At 37.6% G+C, this 22,223-nt stretch overlaps 1 protein-coding gene across 2 annotated transcripts in view; it reads right to left on the reverse strand.

The window, feature by feature from the left end:
• Window positions 1–20,293, reverse strand: part of RTTN (rotatin) — a 115,367-nt gene extending 95,074 nt beyond the window's left edge. The window contains exons 1-10 of one of the 2 annotated variants that reach the window (XM_072411502.1): window positions 20,232–20,293; window positions 18,190–18,264; window positions 16,691–16,878; window positions 14,325–14,520; window positions 13,418–13,510; window positions 12,122–12,215; window positions 6,902–7,016; window positions 5,297–5,447; window positions 2,477–2,636; window positions 614–795 (exon numbers count right to left, since the gene is read on the reverse strand). In XM_072411502.1, coding sequence (XP_072267603.1) covers window positions 614–795; window positions 2,477–2,636; window positions 5,297–5,447; window positions 6,902–7,016; window positions 12,122–12,215; window positions 13,418–13,510; window positions 14,325–14,520; window positions 16,691–16,878; window positions 18,190–18,220 — 1,210 coding nt within the window. In that variant the 5' untranslated portion in view covers window positions 18,221–18,264; window positions 20,232–20,293. The remainder of the gene's footprint in view (window positions 1–613; window positions 796–2,476; window positions 2,637–5,296; window positions 5,448–6,901; window positions 7,017–12,121; window positions 12,216–13,417; window positions 13,511–14,324; window positions 14,521–16,690; window positions 16,879–18,189; window positions 18,265–20,231) is intronic. The other variant, XM_072411503.1, reaches the window with a different exon arrangement.
• Between the last annotated feature and the right edge of the window lie 1,930 nt (window positions 20,294–22,223).

The raw sequence follows: 22,223 nt of genomic DNA on the forward strand, positions 1-22,223 counted from the left end.
GTGATTAAATAATCATCAACACTATCATTATTAGTGGTGGAACCTCACTTTATGGCTACAAAAATTCAGCAGAAGACTACCACCAGCCTATTAAGGCCATAATGGCTAATTGAACTCAAGAGACTTTGGAATGATGGAAACCTTAGCAGTCTTCCCTCCAAGTAGATAACAAAAGGTGATTTAGGCTGGAAATGTCCAGTGGGAACGGGTGTTTACCTTTAGGCAGGTTGGTTATTACACATAAAGCATTTTTATCTTTCAATAAGCTGTTATGTTACCAGGCTTTAAAGGCAAGGCTGTATCAACCACTGCTTCAGGTGTGATAAGGATACCTTCTATGCTCAGAGATCTCTATGTCCCCTCCACCTTTTGTGGTTGAGAGGGACCAATGCTGCCAGACAGGAACTGTATTTACTAAATCAGAATCCAAAAATGGTTTAGGACAAGATGCAGGAAAGTTCCAGGAACCTGCTTTACAGCACAAGAAAAATATTAGCATTTTTTGTTTTAAATCCTATATTTCTAATGTTTGGCGAATTTAAAGAATTATAATGCTATAATGATATTCTGTTTTTTTTATAGTTACATGCTTCATGTTTGATAAGTGACTGACCTGACTTTAACAGCGGCACTGCACTTTCCAAAACCAACACACAGAACTGAGGGAGACCAAGTTGCTGAAACTGCAGATCCAGTGTATCTTCATTTTCAACTTCTGCAGGGTCTAAGTGACCTCTGTCTAGTAGAGACAAGTGTGATGTCCGGTAATTGGCATGTGCTTGAACGCTGTTTCCACTTAAAAAAAAAAAGTCACATTGTCAAATGATCAGTTTACAATAGCAATATTATGACCCAATACCATCAATGTTTTTATTTGTGAATTTATTATAATAAAAAAAAAAAAAAAAAGTTTACAGCAATGTTAAACTCTGTTAGGCTGGGTCTACATGGACATTTTTTAAAAACGCATGTAAACGTTCCTATTGCATGTATATGCGTTTTTATGCACTTTTATTAGTTTTTTTAAAGCTTGCCTTTTAAATGCTGGAAAACGCCTAAGCCGCGGTTTCCCATGTTTTTTTTGTATCACGTTTTACCATGCTTTTAACTAATTTGCATAATAAGTGCTCAAAAATCAATGGAAGGTTTACCTGCGTTTTGGGGGGGTTTCCAGCGTTAACCCAGCGTTTTAATTTTTTTTAAACGCTGCAAGCCACCATTAAGATAAATGTCATAAACATGCCTCAGGGAAAAGTCCTAGTAGATTAACCCATTGTAATGCATGGGGATTTCAAACAAGGGCTTTAAAAGCCCCAGGTTAAACGCTGGGGAAACAGTTCATGTAGATTAAGCCTTACCTGAACAAAAAAAAAAAAAAAATAGGAATTTAACTACATATAGAACATTTTCTTAATTCTGCTTGAAATAATAAGAGACATAAAACCAGCAAAAAATAGACATAGTATTTAATGGACTGACAAGATAGTATTAAATGGTTGCTACAAACATAATAGAAATAACACAGAACAAAAAAGGTCAGAAAACATACACAATATCATATTGTGGGTTCTTGCTGTTTTTTTGTAAGAGGAGGTAGAATATAAAGCAGAAGTTAATTTACAAATCAGATATTACAAGATGTAAGAGACCAACTATTGATGAAATCAGAGAGTTTAACTCTGGATTAAATTGTCAAACAGCCAGTTTGCTAACCTATAAAGTAGGGTATCATCTGAGACTGTGTTCAGGAAACTTTTTCAAATGGCATATTAATGAATCAGTGTTTTTCTCCTGCTTTTTCTTTTGAAGTGCTCTTTGCAAACAAGTAGGTAGTCTGATAAAGGGATCTGAGAAGTAAAATACATTATCTCTGGGAACCTGGTCTATTGATCAGACCTCATTGGCAATCTGCCTCATGAGTCAGAAGACTGCTTAAAGAATTCCCATTCACATATTAAGGCTGTTAAAAGACCTAATGGAGGCACAGTGCTCAGAACAAGAAAATAAGAATTAAAGATTGGGCACAAACAGGTAACCTCCCTAAATCTTGTTATTTAGCCTGGAATAACTACAACATGAAATATTGTTTTCCTATTAAAAATTACTTTAAACCTTAAACCTTTGAAATGCAACTCTATTTTTTGTTCACTAAAATTCCTACGACAAGAGTTCCTTTGAGGTATACAAACACTTTTTCTGCACACGCCATTATGTTAGTGCATTGTATATTATTATAAAACAGGTCCATACATTGATATTTTATGTCTGAAATCAGATATGTTATGCCTTGCGTAGTGCCCACATTGCATCTAATAATCTAGTTGATGCAATCTTAATTTCAGATTGATGTGTGTTGTTAAAACTTTTTTAGACTATTTTTCATTGTGTTTTTCATTTTAGTTTGCAATGTCTGTATGATCGATTAAAATGTATCAAAACGAAATATCGCAAGCCTGAAAGATTCAGGGACACCAACCTTGAAGACGAAGCATCCCAATCTTGTCCATCTCCTCTATGTCTTTGACTGGTGCGTCCCACAACTGAAGGCCGGAGGTGCTCATTTACAGGAGAAGGGTTCTGAGAATTACGAGTGGCTGAAGTGTAGTAAGATACAGAAGAATTCTGGGAAATCACTTCTGTAAAGGGGAAAAACAATAAAAAGTATTTTGCTTTGTAGTAAAAAGGAAATTAGTCTTACGCTGAATTTTACAAAAGCTATACGAGTAATGCAGAAAGATTTTAAAATATGGGCATCCCTCACACTCTCCTTTATGGGACAAGTGGCGCTAATTAAAATGATCACCTATCCCAGGTTACTATTCCTTTTCCAAATGCTTCCAATTTTTTTACAAACCAAAGATTTAAAACGCATTGCCTTTTGGTTTCGCTCATTTATATGGGGTGGCAAACATATTGTAGCCAGTCGTGCTGGATTAACTGAAAAACGGTGGATTGAATGTACCAGATGTGGCTCTCTATATTCAGGCAGCATAGTTACGTATCTTAAAAGACTGGATACACGGCACATATTTTTATACAAATTTGCGGGTGGATTTCTCTTAATATTCTTCCCAGAATCCCATGGCTATTTTCCATACCCAAAAGGAACTTCTGCCGGAGGCAATACAATTGAATCCTTAAATTTATTCTTTGTGGCAACTCTGGGACTTTTTACGAAAAACAGAATTACTTAATGCCCATAACTTCATTATATCTCCCCCTGGCAAGCAATGCTGATTTTACACCTGAACATGCTTCTTCATTGCTAACGACATGGGCCAAGCAAGGTCTTACCTCAATCAGATTACTAACTAACCCCGACACTCACAAGGTATACTCCTTTTCTAGAACTAAAAAATCAGTTCCCCTTTATGGATGGAACTGTTAGATAATTAGCACCTTGTGATTGGGATAATCCGCTAGATAAGATGTTACTGTCCCCTCAGGTTCCCACAAAAGCTCTCTAAACTTTATGAGTTTCTTCAAACTGATTTAAACTATGAAACTTCTAGAGTGAGCATGGCAAAGTTGCAGACACATTTTCCTAATTTACTGGTCTCAAAAATCCTGCCAATGACAGACTATCCTGAATGGCTATTCCAGCAGTTCAGTATAGAGAAAATTTCTTTCAACCCTCCCATAGGAATTACATCTCACCTCAAAGAGCCTATCATATGGGTCTCTCAGATGGGAGTGCATGTTTTAAATGTGGAGCCCAAATGGCTACACTTTAATCATAATTTCTGGGAATGCCCCCTTATTAAGCAATTTTGGATGCAAGCGGTACAATATATTCATAGATATTTAATGAATATTATACCATTCACGTCAGAATGGGTAGTTTTTGGTCTAGTGGAGTAGAGGGGCATCCGGTTTACTAGAGGCACCAAACGATTAGCACTTTTACTCTCAGCTATTGCTAAGAAAACTATTCTGCACTGCTGGTTAGAGTCCACTCCCCCAACGATGCGTCTCTTTAGGACTAAACTACAAGAACTGTTTAGAATGGAATGAATGGAGGCTTCTTTCCATAAAGAATCTAAAACTCAAATATTTTTTGAGACTTGGGAAAGATTTATTGACACATTAAATTTAGCTAATGAAACCAAATTGTACAACTGTTTCCGTCACACCACATGGTACCTCGAAAGAGAATTAATAAATGACCCCCCTATTGTTATGTAACTTCTAGTTCGGTCTATTTTACTGTAAAAGCAATAATATATATTTGTTGTATGTTTTTTTTTACCTAGTATTGACCTATTTCAGGGTTTACCATAAAAACATGTGTAATGTTTTTAAAAAACAAATGGTGCTGGAACAATGCAGGCACCACCTTATGGGAAGTCACTCAGTTTAAGGAACCCCTGGCAAATTCTGGAGGAACCCTGGTTGAGAATGCCTGCAAATAGCCATTCTGCGAAGACTTGAGATTCATCCACCCCTATCACAATGGACAGCTGATACAATCCTGAACTTTTTTAGTTACAGATTTAAAGCCTGGCTAATTATTTTCCACTCCTGTTTCTAGTGCCAGAAATCATTTAATACTGACATTTTGCTGGAATTTACTATAAAAGAAATGAGTTAAGCCGCATACACACGTGCATTTATTGTCGTTGGAAAGGATCTTTCACTATCCTTTCCAATGACAAAAGACTGCACGATGCATGAACGTTGCTGTACATGAACATTGCTGTAAATACGACACAGTTCTGCTTTATGCAGAGGAGAGGGGGGAGAACAACGGAGCAGCACCCTTGCATTACTATCGTTCATCGTCTGTGGATCCACAAGGACGGTCGTTCGGACGATGGGCTCTGTACACTAGCCAGGTTCTCGCCTGATATCGGCCCTGACCCGATTATCGGGTGAGAACCATTGGACGTGTGTACGTAGCTTAAGTTGTAGGAACATTATCCAGAGGCCCATTCACTAGATTTCAAGCAAGAGTTGGTAATATCATTACTGTTTTGCTCATTTTCCTCCTTTCTGTGAAAGGTACACTTAGCACACCTCTCTGCTTCTTCTGTTATTTCTGCACCCCTTTGTTGCTGTAATTTGATCCTCAAAGGGTCATCAGACTCCCTGCCATCAGTAGCTCTGATATGAGGTAATAGGAGTCAGTAATGGGATAAATAGCTCTAGGAGACTAAACCTTTGCCAGTATTTTCTGGACACAGCTGCCACTGTTCAGGTCCTAATAAAAATGCTTAAGTCACACAGGAAAATGTGATGGACTAGTGTCTTATTAAACCAATGTAACATAAAACAGTACAAACCTTCAAACACTTACCCTGTTTAGTACTTAAAAACCCAGGATCCCTGTGAAAGTTCAATCTGCTCCTCAACAGAGTACTTAAGTGGTGCAGACAGGACACAGCCTGGAATGCCAAATGCCGTTGCTCATCTTTTTCAGATGCAAGGCCCAGTAAAGACAGAAGGCTCTAAATGCATAATAAATTTGACACAGAGCTAAAGACAACTATTTGACATGCACATTCTCAGACATTTAACAGAATAATTTAATGCGCGCAGGCTGACATAAAGCAATGCTTAGTTAAATAAATGAAACATGTGTCAAGCTGATAAAATAAGTATTGAACAAACAAAAATAAATGCAAAATTAGAAGGCAAATCTGAGGCATCAAGTTTGGAAAGCTAAGTGGTTAGTAATTTTGCCTGGTTCTCTGTGCTTTCAAAGGATCTCTCTGTAAGCCATTATTTCCCACGGTTTTACTATAAAACTATAAATCCCCAAGATCTACTCCTTCACTCTGCTAAAGAGATACCAGCTTTCTCCAACCCAGTCACCTCCACAAAGCATTCAGTGTCCAAAATGTAGGAAATTCCACAAACAAATCTGCATGGCTGGTACTCTGTAACAGAGTTGGTATCAAGAGATTTTCATTTTTCAGGACAAAAAGAATCTATAGATTTGGTAAATGATAATGTGATCTGGCACTGATAACAATCAAGGTTACCAGAGGAACAGGGAATACTTGTGGATTTGTCTAATTGAAACCACACAATCTGCAGATGGCCTTGTAAAGCCACCAGAATATAAAAACTTTCCCTGCTGCCTTTGCAGGTTGGGTCAGAGTCTTCTGGGATTCTTGAGGCATGCAAATAACCCACCTAGGGGAGGATACCTAAAAAAAAGCCTGGTTTAGTAAAATGGGGGATTACCATAAACCCAGTTAGCCTATCCTGGAAAGAAATGAAGGATCTTTAAACCAAACAGTGTGAAAACCAGGCAGGAAAATGCCAACAACCTATGTAGAATATCAACCAAATGTAAGAGTGGAATGAGCTAAGATTTTGAAGATGTCCTGGGTACTTTATCAACTGCCAGGAGGTATCATGTTACTTGCTAGCTTTTAGCCAGTTTAAGACTATAAAGTGAAAACAACTCCATTTAATAAGCTATAAATGATATATTTGCTTAAAAAAATATCAAAGTTGAATACTTCAGAAAATATATGCTGGTCCCTTGCTTTCGGATATTATACTGCAAATTGCTATGATTATGTTAATTACCAAAGCTCTGTAATATTTTTAGACAGAAGTAGGTCCAAACCTCAATAGACCTATTGCAGCCTATTAAGGATTCTTTCAACCGTTCAGTTCTCAGTTTTATTTGCGTTTGACATTCCTAGTCCCAAAAGTAAGGCTCCAATAAAATGAGAGCAATGAACAATTATTTTTGATGAAAGGGTGATCATTTATTACATCTGGATAAACTAAAGATGTCATAAATCAACTTCCTAAGTTCTTTAGCCAAATAGCATCTCATATACCTATACCATAAGTGAAGAATAAGTCTCCTGCATTTGTAGAAAATCTAAAAATCATAGGATGTTTGAACGTTTTATAAGAAGAACAGTCAAGTTTGACTAACCTTTACAATCTTTGGTCTTTGCAGAAAGATTTCAGCAGGAAAATCTTCCATTACAACATCCTGCAGAAGTTGACAACTTCTCCAAATTAAGCCATGTTTTTTGCTTCTCAGGGAGCTAGGGAAGAAGGTTTACAAATATGAAATAAAGAAGATACTGATGAAATGCAAAATACAGAATATGACCATACATACATACATAAAAAAAAATCAAAACAAACAAAAAACAATTAGGGCTGGTGACAACAAACTGTAGGAATAAAAGAGATGAACACAAAGGGCTCTATTTATAAAACAGGGAATCTGAAATTCCTTCAAACATTCCCCTATAGGAATCTTCCAGGTCTATGTGTTTCAATTGCCACATTTCAAAATCGTTCAAAAGACTTTCCATAATTTTTTTTATTTGCTAAGTGTGTGTGTAGCATGTCCAATTTTCAATATGGATTTTCCAACAAGCTCAAATCAGTGTGATGGTCTGGTGTTCAAACACATTTGATGATGCATTTAACACCATATATCCACCACTGCCACTTGTATGCAGAAGTTTGCACCCCTCCAGTGGAATTCACAGGAACCATAGTTCTATTGGAATACAACATTTCAGCATTTTCTATGTCAGAATAAGGTATTTTCTCTACTCTTTCTCGTCTGCTTATCTGTCCAAAGACATAGGGGAAATTGGCACACTGCTGTGGGCTACTGTGGTGACAAGAGGAACCTACAGCAACACCCCCTCTAAAGCAGAATTGTTTAGAGATAAAGTTGCCATGTTGGGTCAGAAGAGAAGATATTGTGTGTCTCCTTTTATTCCAGGGATGCTGAATAGGATGTGAGGGGAATTCCAAAATTTTCCCCAGAACAATAGGTTGGGGGAAATCTTCCAAAGGAATCACCTATTCCAGGTACAACAAAAAGAGAAATTTCCAGATGGGGGGGGGGGGGGGTTCTTGAGTTCCGTGTTGTGTTTCTGGGATAGTTTAGACAAATTTCCCCAGCAGAACAGAAAAAAATGGACCCCTTTCCTACTATATTGAAACCAAATTTTTTTTTTTACTATGCCTACAGTATTAAAAAGTATTTGTTGTATCTGACTACCTGTGATGCCATGGCACATCTTTATTTTAGTGGCTCCTTCTTTATCAGGAGAATGCAGAACACAAAAACTAAAAGTACAAGGTTTGCCTCCATTTTAGAGAATGTCCTTTATGTTTGAGAATCATTATATATACACGCTTGCTAAATGAGCAAGAACATATTTTAGTGGAATCTTACAAATTAAGTTTAATCTGTTAAAATTTTGCTTTACCTGGTTTTTCCTTTACCCACTCGTCAATGTTTTTAGAAAATCTTTAAATAAAATCTGATTTTAGCTCCAGTGATGGCATCTCAAAGTCTCTGAAATGCAGGCAGATTATAGCTAGTGATAATGGGCTGCAGGAAGCTGAAAACAGCAAGCTATATGTCCAAGGCAGCAACAATAAAACCAAGGGAAAAAAGGGCTAGAAAAGGATGGATGTCTTACAGTTTTCTATGACTCTGCAAGGGGCACTAAGCCAAAACTGTAAATTAAGATACAATTATATGGCTAGATAATGTTTCATGGGAGGACATAGGTCCACTTTAATTTCCCCTTAACTTTACACAAAAAAAAAAAAAAAAAAAGTCAGATCCAAAGCTGCAGAAACCTAGAACTCTCAATCTATGGACAACAGATTACTGCTTTATACATACCGCTATACCATACTGCCACTTTGCCTTGAGGGGTCTACATTTTTTCAGCTTTTTTTTACAAACCTTACATGCACGGTGCCCTTTGCTTCTTCAGCATATGCCATGGCACTCAATACCGGTTTATTTTTACAGTGAGAAAGCTTTTTGTATTTCACAAAAAGTGCTTAGTGTAGCAGAAAATATAAATATAACACATATAATTGGGCTTTGCTTTTTACATTTGACACCAAGCAAAAAAGAAGAACCTCTGTCAAGTTTAGAAAAAAAAAATCAACTTACTATGTATTTATTCAGTAGACAGACAGAAAAGCATAATAATTTTATAGAAAAGAAAAAAAATTTTGCATTTTTGGCATTCTAGAGATCAACAGCAGATACTCAGGGTTTACTGATGAAATGTACTGACTTTTTATTTATTTGATGCTTTATACTTCTGCACAAAACAATTCATGAATACTTGTCTTTGAAAGATAAAAATACATTCAGCAATGCAAATGAATGATAAAGTGGCTGAGCAATTAAAAAGCACTTAAAGTTGTGCTTGTGCTAGCTAAAATATTGCAAGAGACGGGCATATGGTATTTTTTCGTGTGCGGCAAATATTTTCCTATAATTAAAATAGTTATGATAATGAAGCACCTATTAAAGCACCCCGGCATACGGTTAATTCCAGCCTGTAGGAAACAGAATTGTCAAATGTCCGCAAACACATCCATTCAAAAGGGACACCTGCACGTTTTACTGGTCAGGGCTAAGAGCTGACGTTTACAATTCCACAGCCGAGACAATATAAAGCTGTAAAGGCTTCAATCATCCCTCAAGATTGTTTGCCATCAGTAGCTTGAAGAGCACAGAAATTAGACTGCACTTCAAACCTCAATTGACTTCGCTTTTTTACATGATGCAGACTCAAATGTCACCACATAGCAAGGCTAAACAAAAACTGCAACCGGGAATAAAGCATATAAGCAGTACTAAATCCTCAGAGGACTATAACAAAGCTTCTGTATTCCTACTATTTATTCCTTGTATCACTTGCCTGATAACGACATATCTTTCGGCCATTTGTGATGCTCTGGGGAGTTGACAAATATATGTATGTTGTAACACATCCATTTGTGAAATCTCGAGCTGGCCTTATGTCTGCAGTTTATCTGTGACGGCAATAAATATGCTATAGTCCAGCACCTTATCTAGATAATAGTAAACAAAGGTGGTAAAATAATATAATTCCGTGCACCTTTTCAATAGGGTTCCTTGCAGATTGGAAAACTAATTTCCTAGCTAAAAAAACAACTATGTATCCTGATTTAATTACACATGTCAACACTAGAGAAAAACGTGGCAAACATAATTCACACTGATGCAAAATTCTATTAAATTTGACATCTCACTTAAAATCCCATATTGTGTGATTTATTTATAATTGTATATTTTCTCCCTATAGGACTGTCTTATTAATACTGTATAGTCCATCTTCACCCTCTGACAAATTTAATTTAGTGGGATAAAGTGGTGAAAATATATATTAATTACATGTATCTAGTTCAGATATTTTTGTATAGGTTCTAGAAGTATTTGTTGCCCCCAGGAATTGATCGCACATGTATCTATTAGGGTACTATAGATAAAGCGGGTTGTATCTAAAAGAAAAAGGTTAGGTTTTAGAATGTGCACATTGTCTGGTCTACTCAGAAAAATTAAGCATAGATCAAATATTTTCAAAACCCACAACTGAAACTTCAAGTAGAATGAGGTTAGAGGGTGAGTCAATGTACAGAGCTAACCAACAATGTAGCTGTTCCATGGTACATGGCAATGTAAACATGGTCTCATTTTAACTATAGCGGCAGCATACATGGATAGCAGACAGAGGCACCAGTGGGTGGTTTTACAAACCATTTTGTCCTGGAAGCCTAAAAATCAAGAATGATCTATAATATAATTTATCATTCATAGTTCATCAAGTTGCTACTTTGTCCCAATTCCCACCCATGCACTAATTGGTCAGTAAAGCTACCAATCACAGTCATTCTACAGCAGGGAAGGGTGCAATTCAGAGCTTTAATTTTAGAAATGAGCCTGGCATTTGAAAAACAGATCTTCAAAGGTTTTGGGACAGGTTTGCAATGTAGGTTCCTTCGATTTAGAGATTTTGCCATTTTACCAAACATTAAAATATGGTACTTTAGCAAAAGAAGTGCTTATGACTTATTAATTGGTGGTTTAAGTTGGGTATTAAAATTGTGTTTAAATCATTTTGGAATGAGTATAAAAATATGCAAAGAAAGCCAAAAATTATCAGTTTACTGTAACACATGTATAAACCATTGAAAGGATATTAACCTTGTATCATTATTCTGTATATTGGTACTAAAGGAATAACCCAAGTAATGTAAAAGCAAAGTAAGGCTAACTATTTTCAGTTAAATGAATAAATGTACTAATTAAAAGGATTGTACTTTAAAATAGTGAAAAAGAGTTCAGTTTGTGCTGTTTTTTCCATTAATGATTTATACATGAGGTCAGAGGGCTGGCAAGAGGCTAGGAGGTAATTAAAATAACAATGGGGGTTTAATGAAGACCTAAATTATCGAATGTACGTATTCTACAATGTCCAGAGGCTGCCGCAGCTGTCAGCTTTTAGTTATGACAGTTCAGCACTGTGTTATTTGGATAAAAAATACTGTGCATAAATATCCAATATATTTGATCAAGTGAAGCCAAGTATGAATTAGAAGGGGAGTAAAACCATGTTATGGGTTAAGATTATATTTAATCTAGGTATATGGCTCAGGCCATATACTGTGATGTGATGATGGACCAGGCTCCTCCCCAGTGTTTGCATGAAGCCCACTTTACTCTTCAAATCAGAAGCTTCATTAGGGTAAAACAAATTACCGGTCTCCCCCTGGTTTCTTGCTTCTATCTACACTTCTCAATAAAGAATTGAGGACATCAAACCAAAAATACACTTTGAGCAATCCACCAGTGACGTGCCAACCACACTGGAAACTCCACCACTGAAATGCTGACCAGGCAGGATAGTCTGCTAGGGATGTGACAACACATTAGACAGTACGGGGACATGCAGAGCAAACAAAACACTGACAAGGAAATGCTGTAGATTATTCATACTTTGACATATTGAGACATGATGAGTATTATGACCTTAGGACAGGTGTCCTGACATACAAATGTGTACTGACAAACCAATACACTAAGATGCTGATAAATTTGTGCTGAAAGAGACATACATTTTATTTCCTGATCCTTACTACATGTTTCAGCAAATAAATAAATTAATCATTAGGGACTGAAGGTATGAGTGTGGGACACTTCAGTCAAGACCTCTAGAGAAAAAAAAACAGCAGATAAACCTCAACACAACAAATTCCAAGATCGAGACAGTTGTGAGTAACTAAAGAAAGAATCAAAGTGGAGCTGATTTTTAAAATAAAATACTATTAGAAAAAAATTGAGTCTTACCATTCATTTGAGGAGAGCACATGCTTATCAGTTGTAGTTAACGTCAGCCAAGGAAATGTGGAAAACTTCAAGCATGTGGCTTTACCCTGATACACTGTTTGGTGACACAAAAAGTAGGAAAAATATTATAGCATGGCTCAAGGAAAATACTTTTAATCAATGAAAAAAAAAAAATTATTATTTAAACATCATTAATTATTCTGTAATACCACAATATTACTAGGTCAATTGCTTGATAGAGAACAGGGAATAGACATATATACTGTAATAGAGGAAAGTCGTGGAAATGTAGAACACTGCAGTGTTTTCATAGTCGGGCAAACTAAATAATATAAACATGCAGGTGGGTTGAGCTATTTGCAAGCATTTTAAATGTGAAGTAGATAAATTCAATCTTCAATTGAATTGAATCAATTCAATCTTTCAATATGACTTTAAAATTTAGAGTGGTACCAGCAGTTGTTTAACAAACAACACAAATAATATCCTACAGGGACAACTAAATTTAGGACACACAGGCAGTGACCAGGAAAAAAAAAAAAAAACGGTTGCTCAACCATAGGGGATTATCAATTCCAACCCTGAAGTCCATGCATCTGCAATTTCTGGCAATTTTATACAGATGACCCTACACTGTTATTATCCTGACTATTATTTCAGATCTATGCTTTTGCTATAGCATAAAACAATAATAGTGTTTCAAAAGACTTTTGCCTTTTCATGATGATGATATTGCCATGGTAAGGACTGGTAATCATTGCATCCAGAAAGAGACGGACTAAGTGTCCTAAGCTGGGAACTGGAGCAGCTATGCCATGTACCCATATTTCCCTTATAATTGTGCAACCTCCCTCTTATGCCCCAATGTAAGGGATAGGGTGACACCAGTGTGAAGTGGAGTTTGACATATAGTAATTTCAAAGATATGCAACAACCGTGATGATTCAATTAGCAGGACAGCCAGGTGCACAAATTATTTAATAAACTATTAAACAGCTTAACTTGACCATATCCTTGAAAATTACAATTCATTGAAAAATAAAAATCACAATTACCCAGATATTGAGAAAAGTAGGTACATTTCCCAGTTCTGTCCATTACAGAGTGGTGAAATGTAATGGTATGTAAGCCATAAGCACTCAAGGTATTTATACTGACCGAGCCCCCTTAAATGATATAAATTTTTAAGGACAAAACAGATGTCAGAATGTAAAGACCTTTTAACTAGAAAGATATATTATTAGATTTAAGGTTTTTCCCTAACCATTACTACATTTTTTTATTGCAGTGCCATACCTCCAGTTTCTTCTGGCGTAATTTCTGTAGGTTGAAGCCTTAAAGCATCTTGTTGAAAATATCCAGAAGATCCATCATCGTGATGCTGTATAGCTAAAGAAAATACACAGTTGCAGCTCCAAAAGTACATTGTGTCCCCTGGCACAGATATGTAGTCAGACATTGTATTGGCAGTGTATATTTTTAGCAAGATATTTCTGTGAGGCAAAAGTGTAGCATAACTGCTAGAGCAACCCTTAAAAATCACAATTTATAGAGGGTATACAGAGCGACACAAACAGTTTAAATGCTACACCAGAGCAACTAATTATCAGTTCAATAAAAATAGCACTTACTCTCTTCAACAACTAAACTAAAGACACGTGGTGATAACTGTGGTCAGGAGCAGAAAGTGAGGGGTAAATGGGGGCAGAGGGTTTACACCATCCTCTGTTTAACAGAAACTAGGGAAATGCATGGAGTGAAGTACCGCTAAAAACAAGGTATGAGTGATTGTGGGCACGCCTGGAAGTAAATTCACACAAACAAATTTAAGTCTTAAAGTGTATGCCTGAAAAAATCATACATTCAGCAAAATTCACCAATACACAATACATTTAGTATGTTTTGTTGCTTTAAAAATGGTGCAAAAAATACCAGTGGGCAATTAAATTCCTATTTGAGCTGACAACACCATTCTTAACTAGTAATAACACTAGTGAGTATTAATTTTACATAAATAATATTAAATACACAAATAGTAGTACATCGTTATTAGTAAATATAGTTCATGGTATTTTAAGATAAAAGATTACTTCATTTCTCAGTAAATATTTTAAAATAAAAAAAACACCTATAGTGTAGACATCTACCAATTAGGAATAAATGTATAGAAATTCCTTGACAAACAGTAATGCCTAATAAGTACCTGGATAGTCTGGTCCCTGCCAGGATTTGTTCTCGGGTGAAGACAGAGGCCCATTAAGACTTTCTGTAGGAAGAAGGAAGAGACCATCCAAAATACCATCCACAAAAACTTGAAGATTTGGTTCAATGTTTGGCCGAAGCTGAGAAAAGAAATCTACGGCACCCATATCAAGCAACCACTGAGCTGCTAGAGAATGCTGGAGAAAAAAATAACATACAGAAATTAAAAATATATTCTGTTCAGAACGTTTTACATGTAGCAAACTGTCCCTAGCTGCCTATGGGTACCGGGGGACAGGTTTAGAGAACAAAACAACCTTTCTCATGTTATCACAGCCATTTGTCAAGTGATCTATGCTGTTACCACTTCCAATACCTAGTGTGTACTTTGAGATAATATACCCATGGATTATTTAAGAATATATCTTTAACCCAGCTGAGTTCCAAACGTACCTTTAAACAGAACTAAAAAACAATGATTAAACTAACCTAAAAATCCACTTCCTTTATAAATCTCCTGATTCCCTGCAGACCCAATTGTCACTACAGGAGACAGTAATAATGTGGAGGTCATCAAGAGGAACCAGCTAGTGCCGCAGAGGACCAGGGGAACTTGCACAAATTTATTACCTTGAGCAAAGAAGTTCAGCAGCCTAGGTAGTGGAAAAGTTACATATTTACAGTCTCTATTCACAGGTACAGGTATGTTTTAATGGCACAGCCACGTGTTAAAAGCAACTAAAGATTGGATAACACCCTTTTGCAACCCTTGGACAGCGGTGTACAGACTGGAAAAAAATTAAAATAAGGAGCCCATCATTTGGGCTGCAGTGATAAAAAAAAGGAATATGATGATAAAGATGACCTCATTAGTCACATTCGTTTTGCCCAAAAAATATGGACCTGACTTATAAAATAGTGAATTGGCAGAAAGATCTTACATAGTTCTGTGTAATACAAGAGCACCTTGTCTTTTAACCATGGAACTCCTCTTTAAATAATAATACACACATAACTGTAATAATAATTTGATCTCTGTGATTTACAGGACAGGTGGTGAGCATCTATTACATTGTTTATGGATAAACTGAATCATTGATTTAACAAAAGGAAAATGCATGGTGACAGGTCCACTAAAGGTGTTAATTAATTTGGAAAATGCATTTAATTACATGCTTATGTCAAGTCTTATTTGATATCTTATGGTTTGACCAATACATATAAGTGAGGTTTTTCACAGAACTATTTTTACTTATGACGTCTATTTTACATTTTTCACACCTGGAAATAGCTTTTCTTGGCTAAATAGAAATACTTTTTTTTGTTCTTATCCTTTTTAACATATCAAATTTTTTTTTATATGTTTTTATTTAAACAAATGGTATAAGGATTGGCAAATTTAAAGAACCCCCCCCCCCCTTTGAAGCAGGAGATTGGCAAGATCAGCAAGAAGCCAGCATTTCAACTGTAATGAACAGGGTGGTTATGTCATTTTCATATATGCAAGTAAATGAAGCTTATGATGAAAAATATAAATTATGTACTACCCTTTTAGTGGCGAAAAAAAGAGAAATAAGTGGCAATCTGTTATCTGTTTAACACTTATTTACACATGTGCCCCATAGCATTTCAAAAAAAATTAAACCTTTATCCCTTTTTTATTGCTCAAACAAGACATTGCACTGCATAATATATTGGCGCTATATAAATCCTGTTTAAAAATAACATTAATAATTAACACAAATTCCTCCAATGCAGAGAGATATATCCAGTCAGACACAACATGCCACTCCAGCCAGAGCCCTGGACTGGTTCTCTTAGATCCAGTCCAGCACTCTGGCCTTTGCAGCGCTGGGTCTCCAGTTCGAATTTCGCCCAGGACTCTCTCCGCATAGAATTTGCAGGTTCTTCCGGTGTTTGCCTCGGTTTCCTCCCACATTCCAAAAACATGCAGTTAGAATCATTGGCTTCTCCCCAAAATTGATCTTAGACTGTAATGATAGGGACATTAGATTTTGACATGTGGACTTTGTACAGTGCTGCGTAATATGTTGGCGCTATATAAATACTGTGTAATAATACACAAGCCTGAAGAATACCCACTCTCAGCATTTTCTACCCATATGCTGCCTTCACAGCCCCACTTTACACAAAACCCCAGTCTATCTCTTCCATCTTTGAGGCAAACACACCAACTGGACTACACATTCTAGACTCTAATGTGCCATTTCCATGCAAAACTGGTCATCCCAGTATTAGTTATTACATCTTCATTGGTTTTCACAGAGCTTATAACTATACATAACTAGGTATACAAAACAACAACCCTGTTACATTTAATAATGGGTACAGTAGAAGATTACATACCTTAATTAATTTCTGTAGAAGCACAAGGACTTCCTCCTTCATTGGAACAGCAGGGAAATTAAACCATTCAAGAAGATGTACAAATAAAGACTTCTCCTGAACTAGGTCCACAACACCAATGAGATTATGGTCCAGTTTACATAGTATGTTCTTAAGAGCTCTTTCTCTTATCTCTACAAGCTGGTGACCTGTGAAAATATTGGCCATTTCCATGTCAACATAAGAAATAAAAACAGAACATAACACATTTGTAATATTTGGAAAAAATGAAACAGACATGAATGGTACGAAAACAGGAAAAAAAAAACAATAAAACTACATCCTAAAAACTGTTTTAGTTACTGAATTAGTTTTTGAGCATAGTACTGCGATTTCAAGCCAGAATAAGGCCCATTTCAAACATCCAGCTATGCACAGCGCCATACCACAGGTTTAACCATGCTGCCAATTGCATAACAGCAAAGGAGGTAGTCTGTGGTGCGGTTTGCCATGCGTCAAGGAATAACTTACTGTACAGCTTGGAACCCCAAGTGTGAAAGGGAACTAAGATTTTTTTTCAAGGAAATTCTACTGAATAGGATAAATTAGAAAAAGTTGAATGAGAACAGTTAAACCTGATAGATCATTAGCAATTGGATTCAGAGAAAATGGGTAACTGTATTTATGAACTCCCTTTGGGAAGTGACAAAAACAATACTCTGAAACACAATGAACGTGTTGCTGGTATTTGGCCCACAAGTGGGGAAAAGAGGGTGGGGTAAAACAAGCCTGGGGCTTCAGGCCTCAAAAGAAAGGACGCAGCAAGATTCAGAAAAAAAAGATGTTGGGCTACCTTAAGGACAGGCAGAAATGTAAAATCAGATCTGCATAATGAGGGGAAACCGCTGATGGTTAAACTACTCTTTGATGAAGGGAAAGACAACCTAAACTGAGGGATCATATTTATATGTCTATATACCAAAAACTTGGAATCTGTCTGTGTTCTTACAAACAGCCTGCATCTGGCCACTCTATCTGTGTACCAGATCTATGCCTGCTGACATCCATTCTCCGTCCTATGAACTAAACTGTGGGGAAAGACTCTGTGTCAATGTGGATGCCATCCTCCTTAAAGCGGAACTAAACAAAAAATCATCATCGCCTGATCTCACACCTGCACAGTGACTAGCCACTTAGGACATGCACAGAAGGAGCAGCCGGAACCTTACGGGAAGCGTGACATAGGTATCCCGGGAGGCTCTGTGCTCCCAATAACTCTTGATCACCGCTGTGCTCCCATTAGGTCCTAATTGCTGCATCTTTTTTTTTTAAACTTTTTTACCGTATATAGAAGGGTTGTCTATTCTTCCATGCATGTAAAGTAAAAATGTTGAGTTTAGGTACGCTTTAAGTTCTTCTGAATTTACACTCAATAGGTAGGGTCCTGCTTTATAAACCTGGGCACCAAAAACACAAACATTAAACTAAAACAAAGCAAAAAAAACATATAAATGTATTACCAAGTTTGTTGATCAGTGAAGAAAGATCCATTTTTGCGTATTACTTCCCTGCTACCTCTTCTGGTTGGCCACCTTCTGCAACAAAAAACAAATGGTATAATCACAAATCTGGCGTGGGCCATTTATATCACTGAGCTATAGATTTTTCATAAATAAATCTCTAGCCAAATATGGAAAACATTTGATTTCATTACTAAATAACTCGTGTATTTGTAGTGAAAGAACCTGGCATCTATTGTGAGATATCAGGATTTTACTGCTCTGTGACCTTTTATTAAACAAGACATTTGGAAGAAGCACTGTTTACACCATTGCCTTGCGGTAACATGCATAACCGGGAGGCTCTGTGCTCCCATAAAAATTAAAGGGGTTGTGCTGCACTTAAAAAAAAACAAGCTAAATTTTTTCATAAAATAAAAGGATTCTCTACTCTTTTATATAAGTAAAATGCTCAGTTTAGGTACCCTTTAATACTTTACTATATACTCCCTTTTGTTAGTATTCAATAATATTTTTACAATTTATTTATGCAAAAGTTAATTAAGCCAATTGGAGTGTTTTTCATAAAATACTGTTTGTTCTGCCTAAACAATAAACATTGTTTATTTTGCCTTTTGTAATTAAATATATTTTATATCTATTTTCAAACAAACATCATCTTCTGTAGTGCTGATGATCTTCTAAAACCACTTCCTACATGCACTCACACCAGTGCCGGCTGCAAGTCATTCCTCTGGACCAGCATCCCAATATTGATGATGGCAGAACGGGTAATTTGTGTCATACCAGCCACTTGTAACCTTTTCAGGGGGGCATGTAACAGGGGGGGAACGCATAGACAGTTGTCATTCGTTATAGGAAGTGCTTTAACAAAGCCAAGGTGGGATCAGCAGGTATTCTTCACTGGGCTAGTATGGTGCTAAAGGCTCAATGCTGGTCCGGGGGATACAGGACCCTGTATACCTTATCCCTGGGTATTTTGTATAATTTTCTTCAATCAACCAGCTCCGAGAGGACACTTTTTCATTTTTTTTAATGAACATTCATTAAAAAAAAAATGACACATTTCAAGAGTCCTTCATGCCTCCACGATTGGCTTACATTCGGTCCTGCGCCGTCCTGTATTCTTTCTTTGTTTGTTTTGGCATGGAGGAACCAGCAGGAGTAACCATCTTCTTCCTGCTTACATCACCCGATCTCTCACTGCACAGGCGCGAGATTGGAACTTATGTTTTGTAAAGAAAGCCTGAGATCAGGCATGCACAGAAGCAGCAGCTCGAAGTCTCCTGGGATACATGGTTTCCTATTCAATCTCTACTGCCATGGCAGAGGGGATGGGGCACCTTTTCTATTTTGCAAAAAAAAAATATTAAACATTTTTTACTTGCTATAAAATTATCCACCCCTTAATATAAAGTAACAATGTGGTTTTTGCTCCACTTTGATCTACACAGCTGCAGGCCCTGCATAGTGGGGGGGAAGATTGCAGGCTGCAGTAGCCAATCACATAGCGGTGCAGCAAACCAAAAGGTAAGTAGCATATAGGTAAGTACTATACACTGCACCCCTAGGTATTATTACACATTTACCGCCCACTGCCAGGGAAGACCTTTGCTGAACCTGAGTAAGGATTTACACAATGCAGTAAACTGAAATACAATTTTTTAAAGAATCATCTCACACCCTCCTGCTGATGTGCATTGCAATATTCTGCTTTAGGTCCATTTGGTTATCATTCATTTTATATGGGGGCAGAAAATGCAGCTATAAGCTGTGTAGCATCACAAGCCCATTTATTATAAACATGCATTAATGCTGCAATATGTGAACTCAGCACAGACATGAGGAAATCTATGGAAGTCCATGTGTTGAGGAACTACATGTCCCAGCATGTACACAGTCCAATATATAAGCTGGGAAGTTACTATGCTTCCTATGAGTGTATGAGCCTGTATATAATAGCTGATAGAGGTTCCTGTGGTATATAATGCAGGAGAATAGTGCAGAGGTTGTATTAGAATCTATGGAGCCAGCCTACATACCTGTCACTGGTCGGGCTGATACCTCTGTGATAAAAAATACTTCCATCTACTGCCAACAACACTACACTTCCCGGCTGGCTTCAGCCCCTCCCATCTACTAGGCTGAAGCCAATCAACACGCTGGGCTCTACCTTTGACTACGAAGTAAATATGAGAGAAGGGCGGTGATTGGTGGAGAGCGTCAATGTGACGGTTACTAGGGCGTGTTCTAGTGTTCTGTGATTGAATGGAGGGAAAGCGGGAGGGAAAGTTGTGTTTGCGCTACACATGGCTCAGGTGGGGGTCAGGTGCCTGTGATACCTCTGTAATATAACCTATTACTATGGAAGATGTGTATTATACAGAATATAGCCGAGGAGTAATTGTATTGTTACACCGTTATTGTCTGTATTCAGTGCAGGGGACATTACAAACTCTTTATTAATATAAATGTCACATTCCATGGAAAACTACTAGACGAGTTTAACTGTACAAATGCATATATTTATTATTTACAACACCTCAAGGTGTATACATTTTTTTATTACATTCTCGAAATTAGATTCACATGGAAAAATGTGTGGATCCTGGGTGAAAGTTTTTTAACATTGGCGTGTCAATGCAAACTTATTCACCTTTACCTTGAGGATCCATCAATCCCTCCAGGGGTTTCCTGGATTGGGTCCTGCGTCTTGGTATCCTACTTTATCCCAAGGTAGAGGAAGCTCTGGGCGCCGCCATCTTGCTCCTTCTTCGTGCGTCACCTAATCTTGCACTGTGCAGGCACAAGATCATGTGACATAGATGGGGGAAAAAAAGAGTTCAGATCACGATGCGCATGCGCAAGAACACCAATTTTTATTGAATAAAAGGCTTCTTCTGCATATGCCTGAGATCGACATGTGCAGAAGGAGCAACCAGAAGCCTCCCAGGATGCGTGACTTTTGTCCCGGGAGGCTCTGTGCTCTCGTTTTGCCTTTATGGCCACGGCAATCAGGACCGATAGGTGGGCGAGGGATTTAAACCTCCAAAAAAGAAGGTAGCTTTTACCTTATATAAAAGGGTGGTCCCAATAATGTAAGGTACACATTTTAGGTCTGCATCAAAACACCAAATGCATTTCACAACAAGGATTCCTTTGTCACACTTACCTCTTCCCCTCTAAAGCACAGACACGTGCGGGCAGTTCTGACGCTGGGCGTGTGACTGGTTCTAAGCTTTATCAATTCCGTCCAATCCGCTGGCCAATCTAGCCTCTGGACCAGCCCTGGCTATTTAGCTAGCTCACACGTTATACTAAGTGTTCATGCAACAAGTCTTCCTGTACACCTGCTGCTTAATTCAGTGTTTCCTCTGTCCAGTTCCTGTGTTAACTCAGCCAACTTACCTGTGCTGTTCCAATGTTCCTGTCTGTCTGTGAATATCCCTGCTTCTCCTGTGCCTCCTGCTGTTTCCAGTGTCTCCTGTGTTCCCGGTGTCTGCAGTGGCCCCTGTGTCACTAGTGTCTGTCTCCTGGATCCCTGGCTATTGACCCCTGGCGTGTGACCTGATCTCTCTTGCCTGCTGCCTGCCTCGGCCCTGGTTTTCCTTGACTATCCTCCTGCCTGGTGATTTGGTACCATGCTTGCCCACCTTGGTGTGCCCAAGGACCGCAACCTGGCCGTAACCAGCGGCACAACATCCTCACCATCAGAGGCTCTGGAGAAAACCTGGTTACTGCTTGAACTCTGCACCATGGCCCTTCTCAGGGCTCACACCACCTATATACACCCCCTAGTGGTCCTGTCTCTTTGTGCGTGACATCCTTTATATTAGATTTTAAAATAAATAATTTAGAGGCTGGAAGAAAGGTTAAGTGCAAATACTTTATAATATTACATTTACAAAATAAATAAATAATACATTTTACTGGGGCTCCATAAATCCACCCAAAAGAGGAAAGAAGGGCAGAGGGAGGGACAGTGGGAAGATATATTTCTGTACATGTTACAACAATGCAGAAGTATAAATGGG

This window comes from Pyxicephalus adspersus, chromosome 5 (genome assembly GCF_032062135.1).
Source record: "Pyxicephalus adspersus chromosome 5, UCB_Pads_2.0, whole genome shotgun sequence".
In the NCBI taxonomy this organism is placed as follows: domain Eukaryota; kingdom Metazoa; phylum Chordata; class Amphibia; order Anura; family Pyxicephalidae; genus Pyxicephalus; species Pyxicephalus adspersus.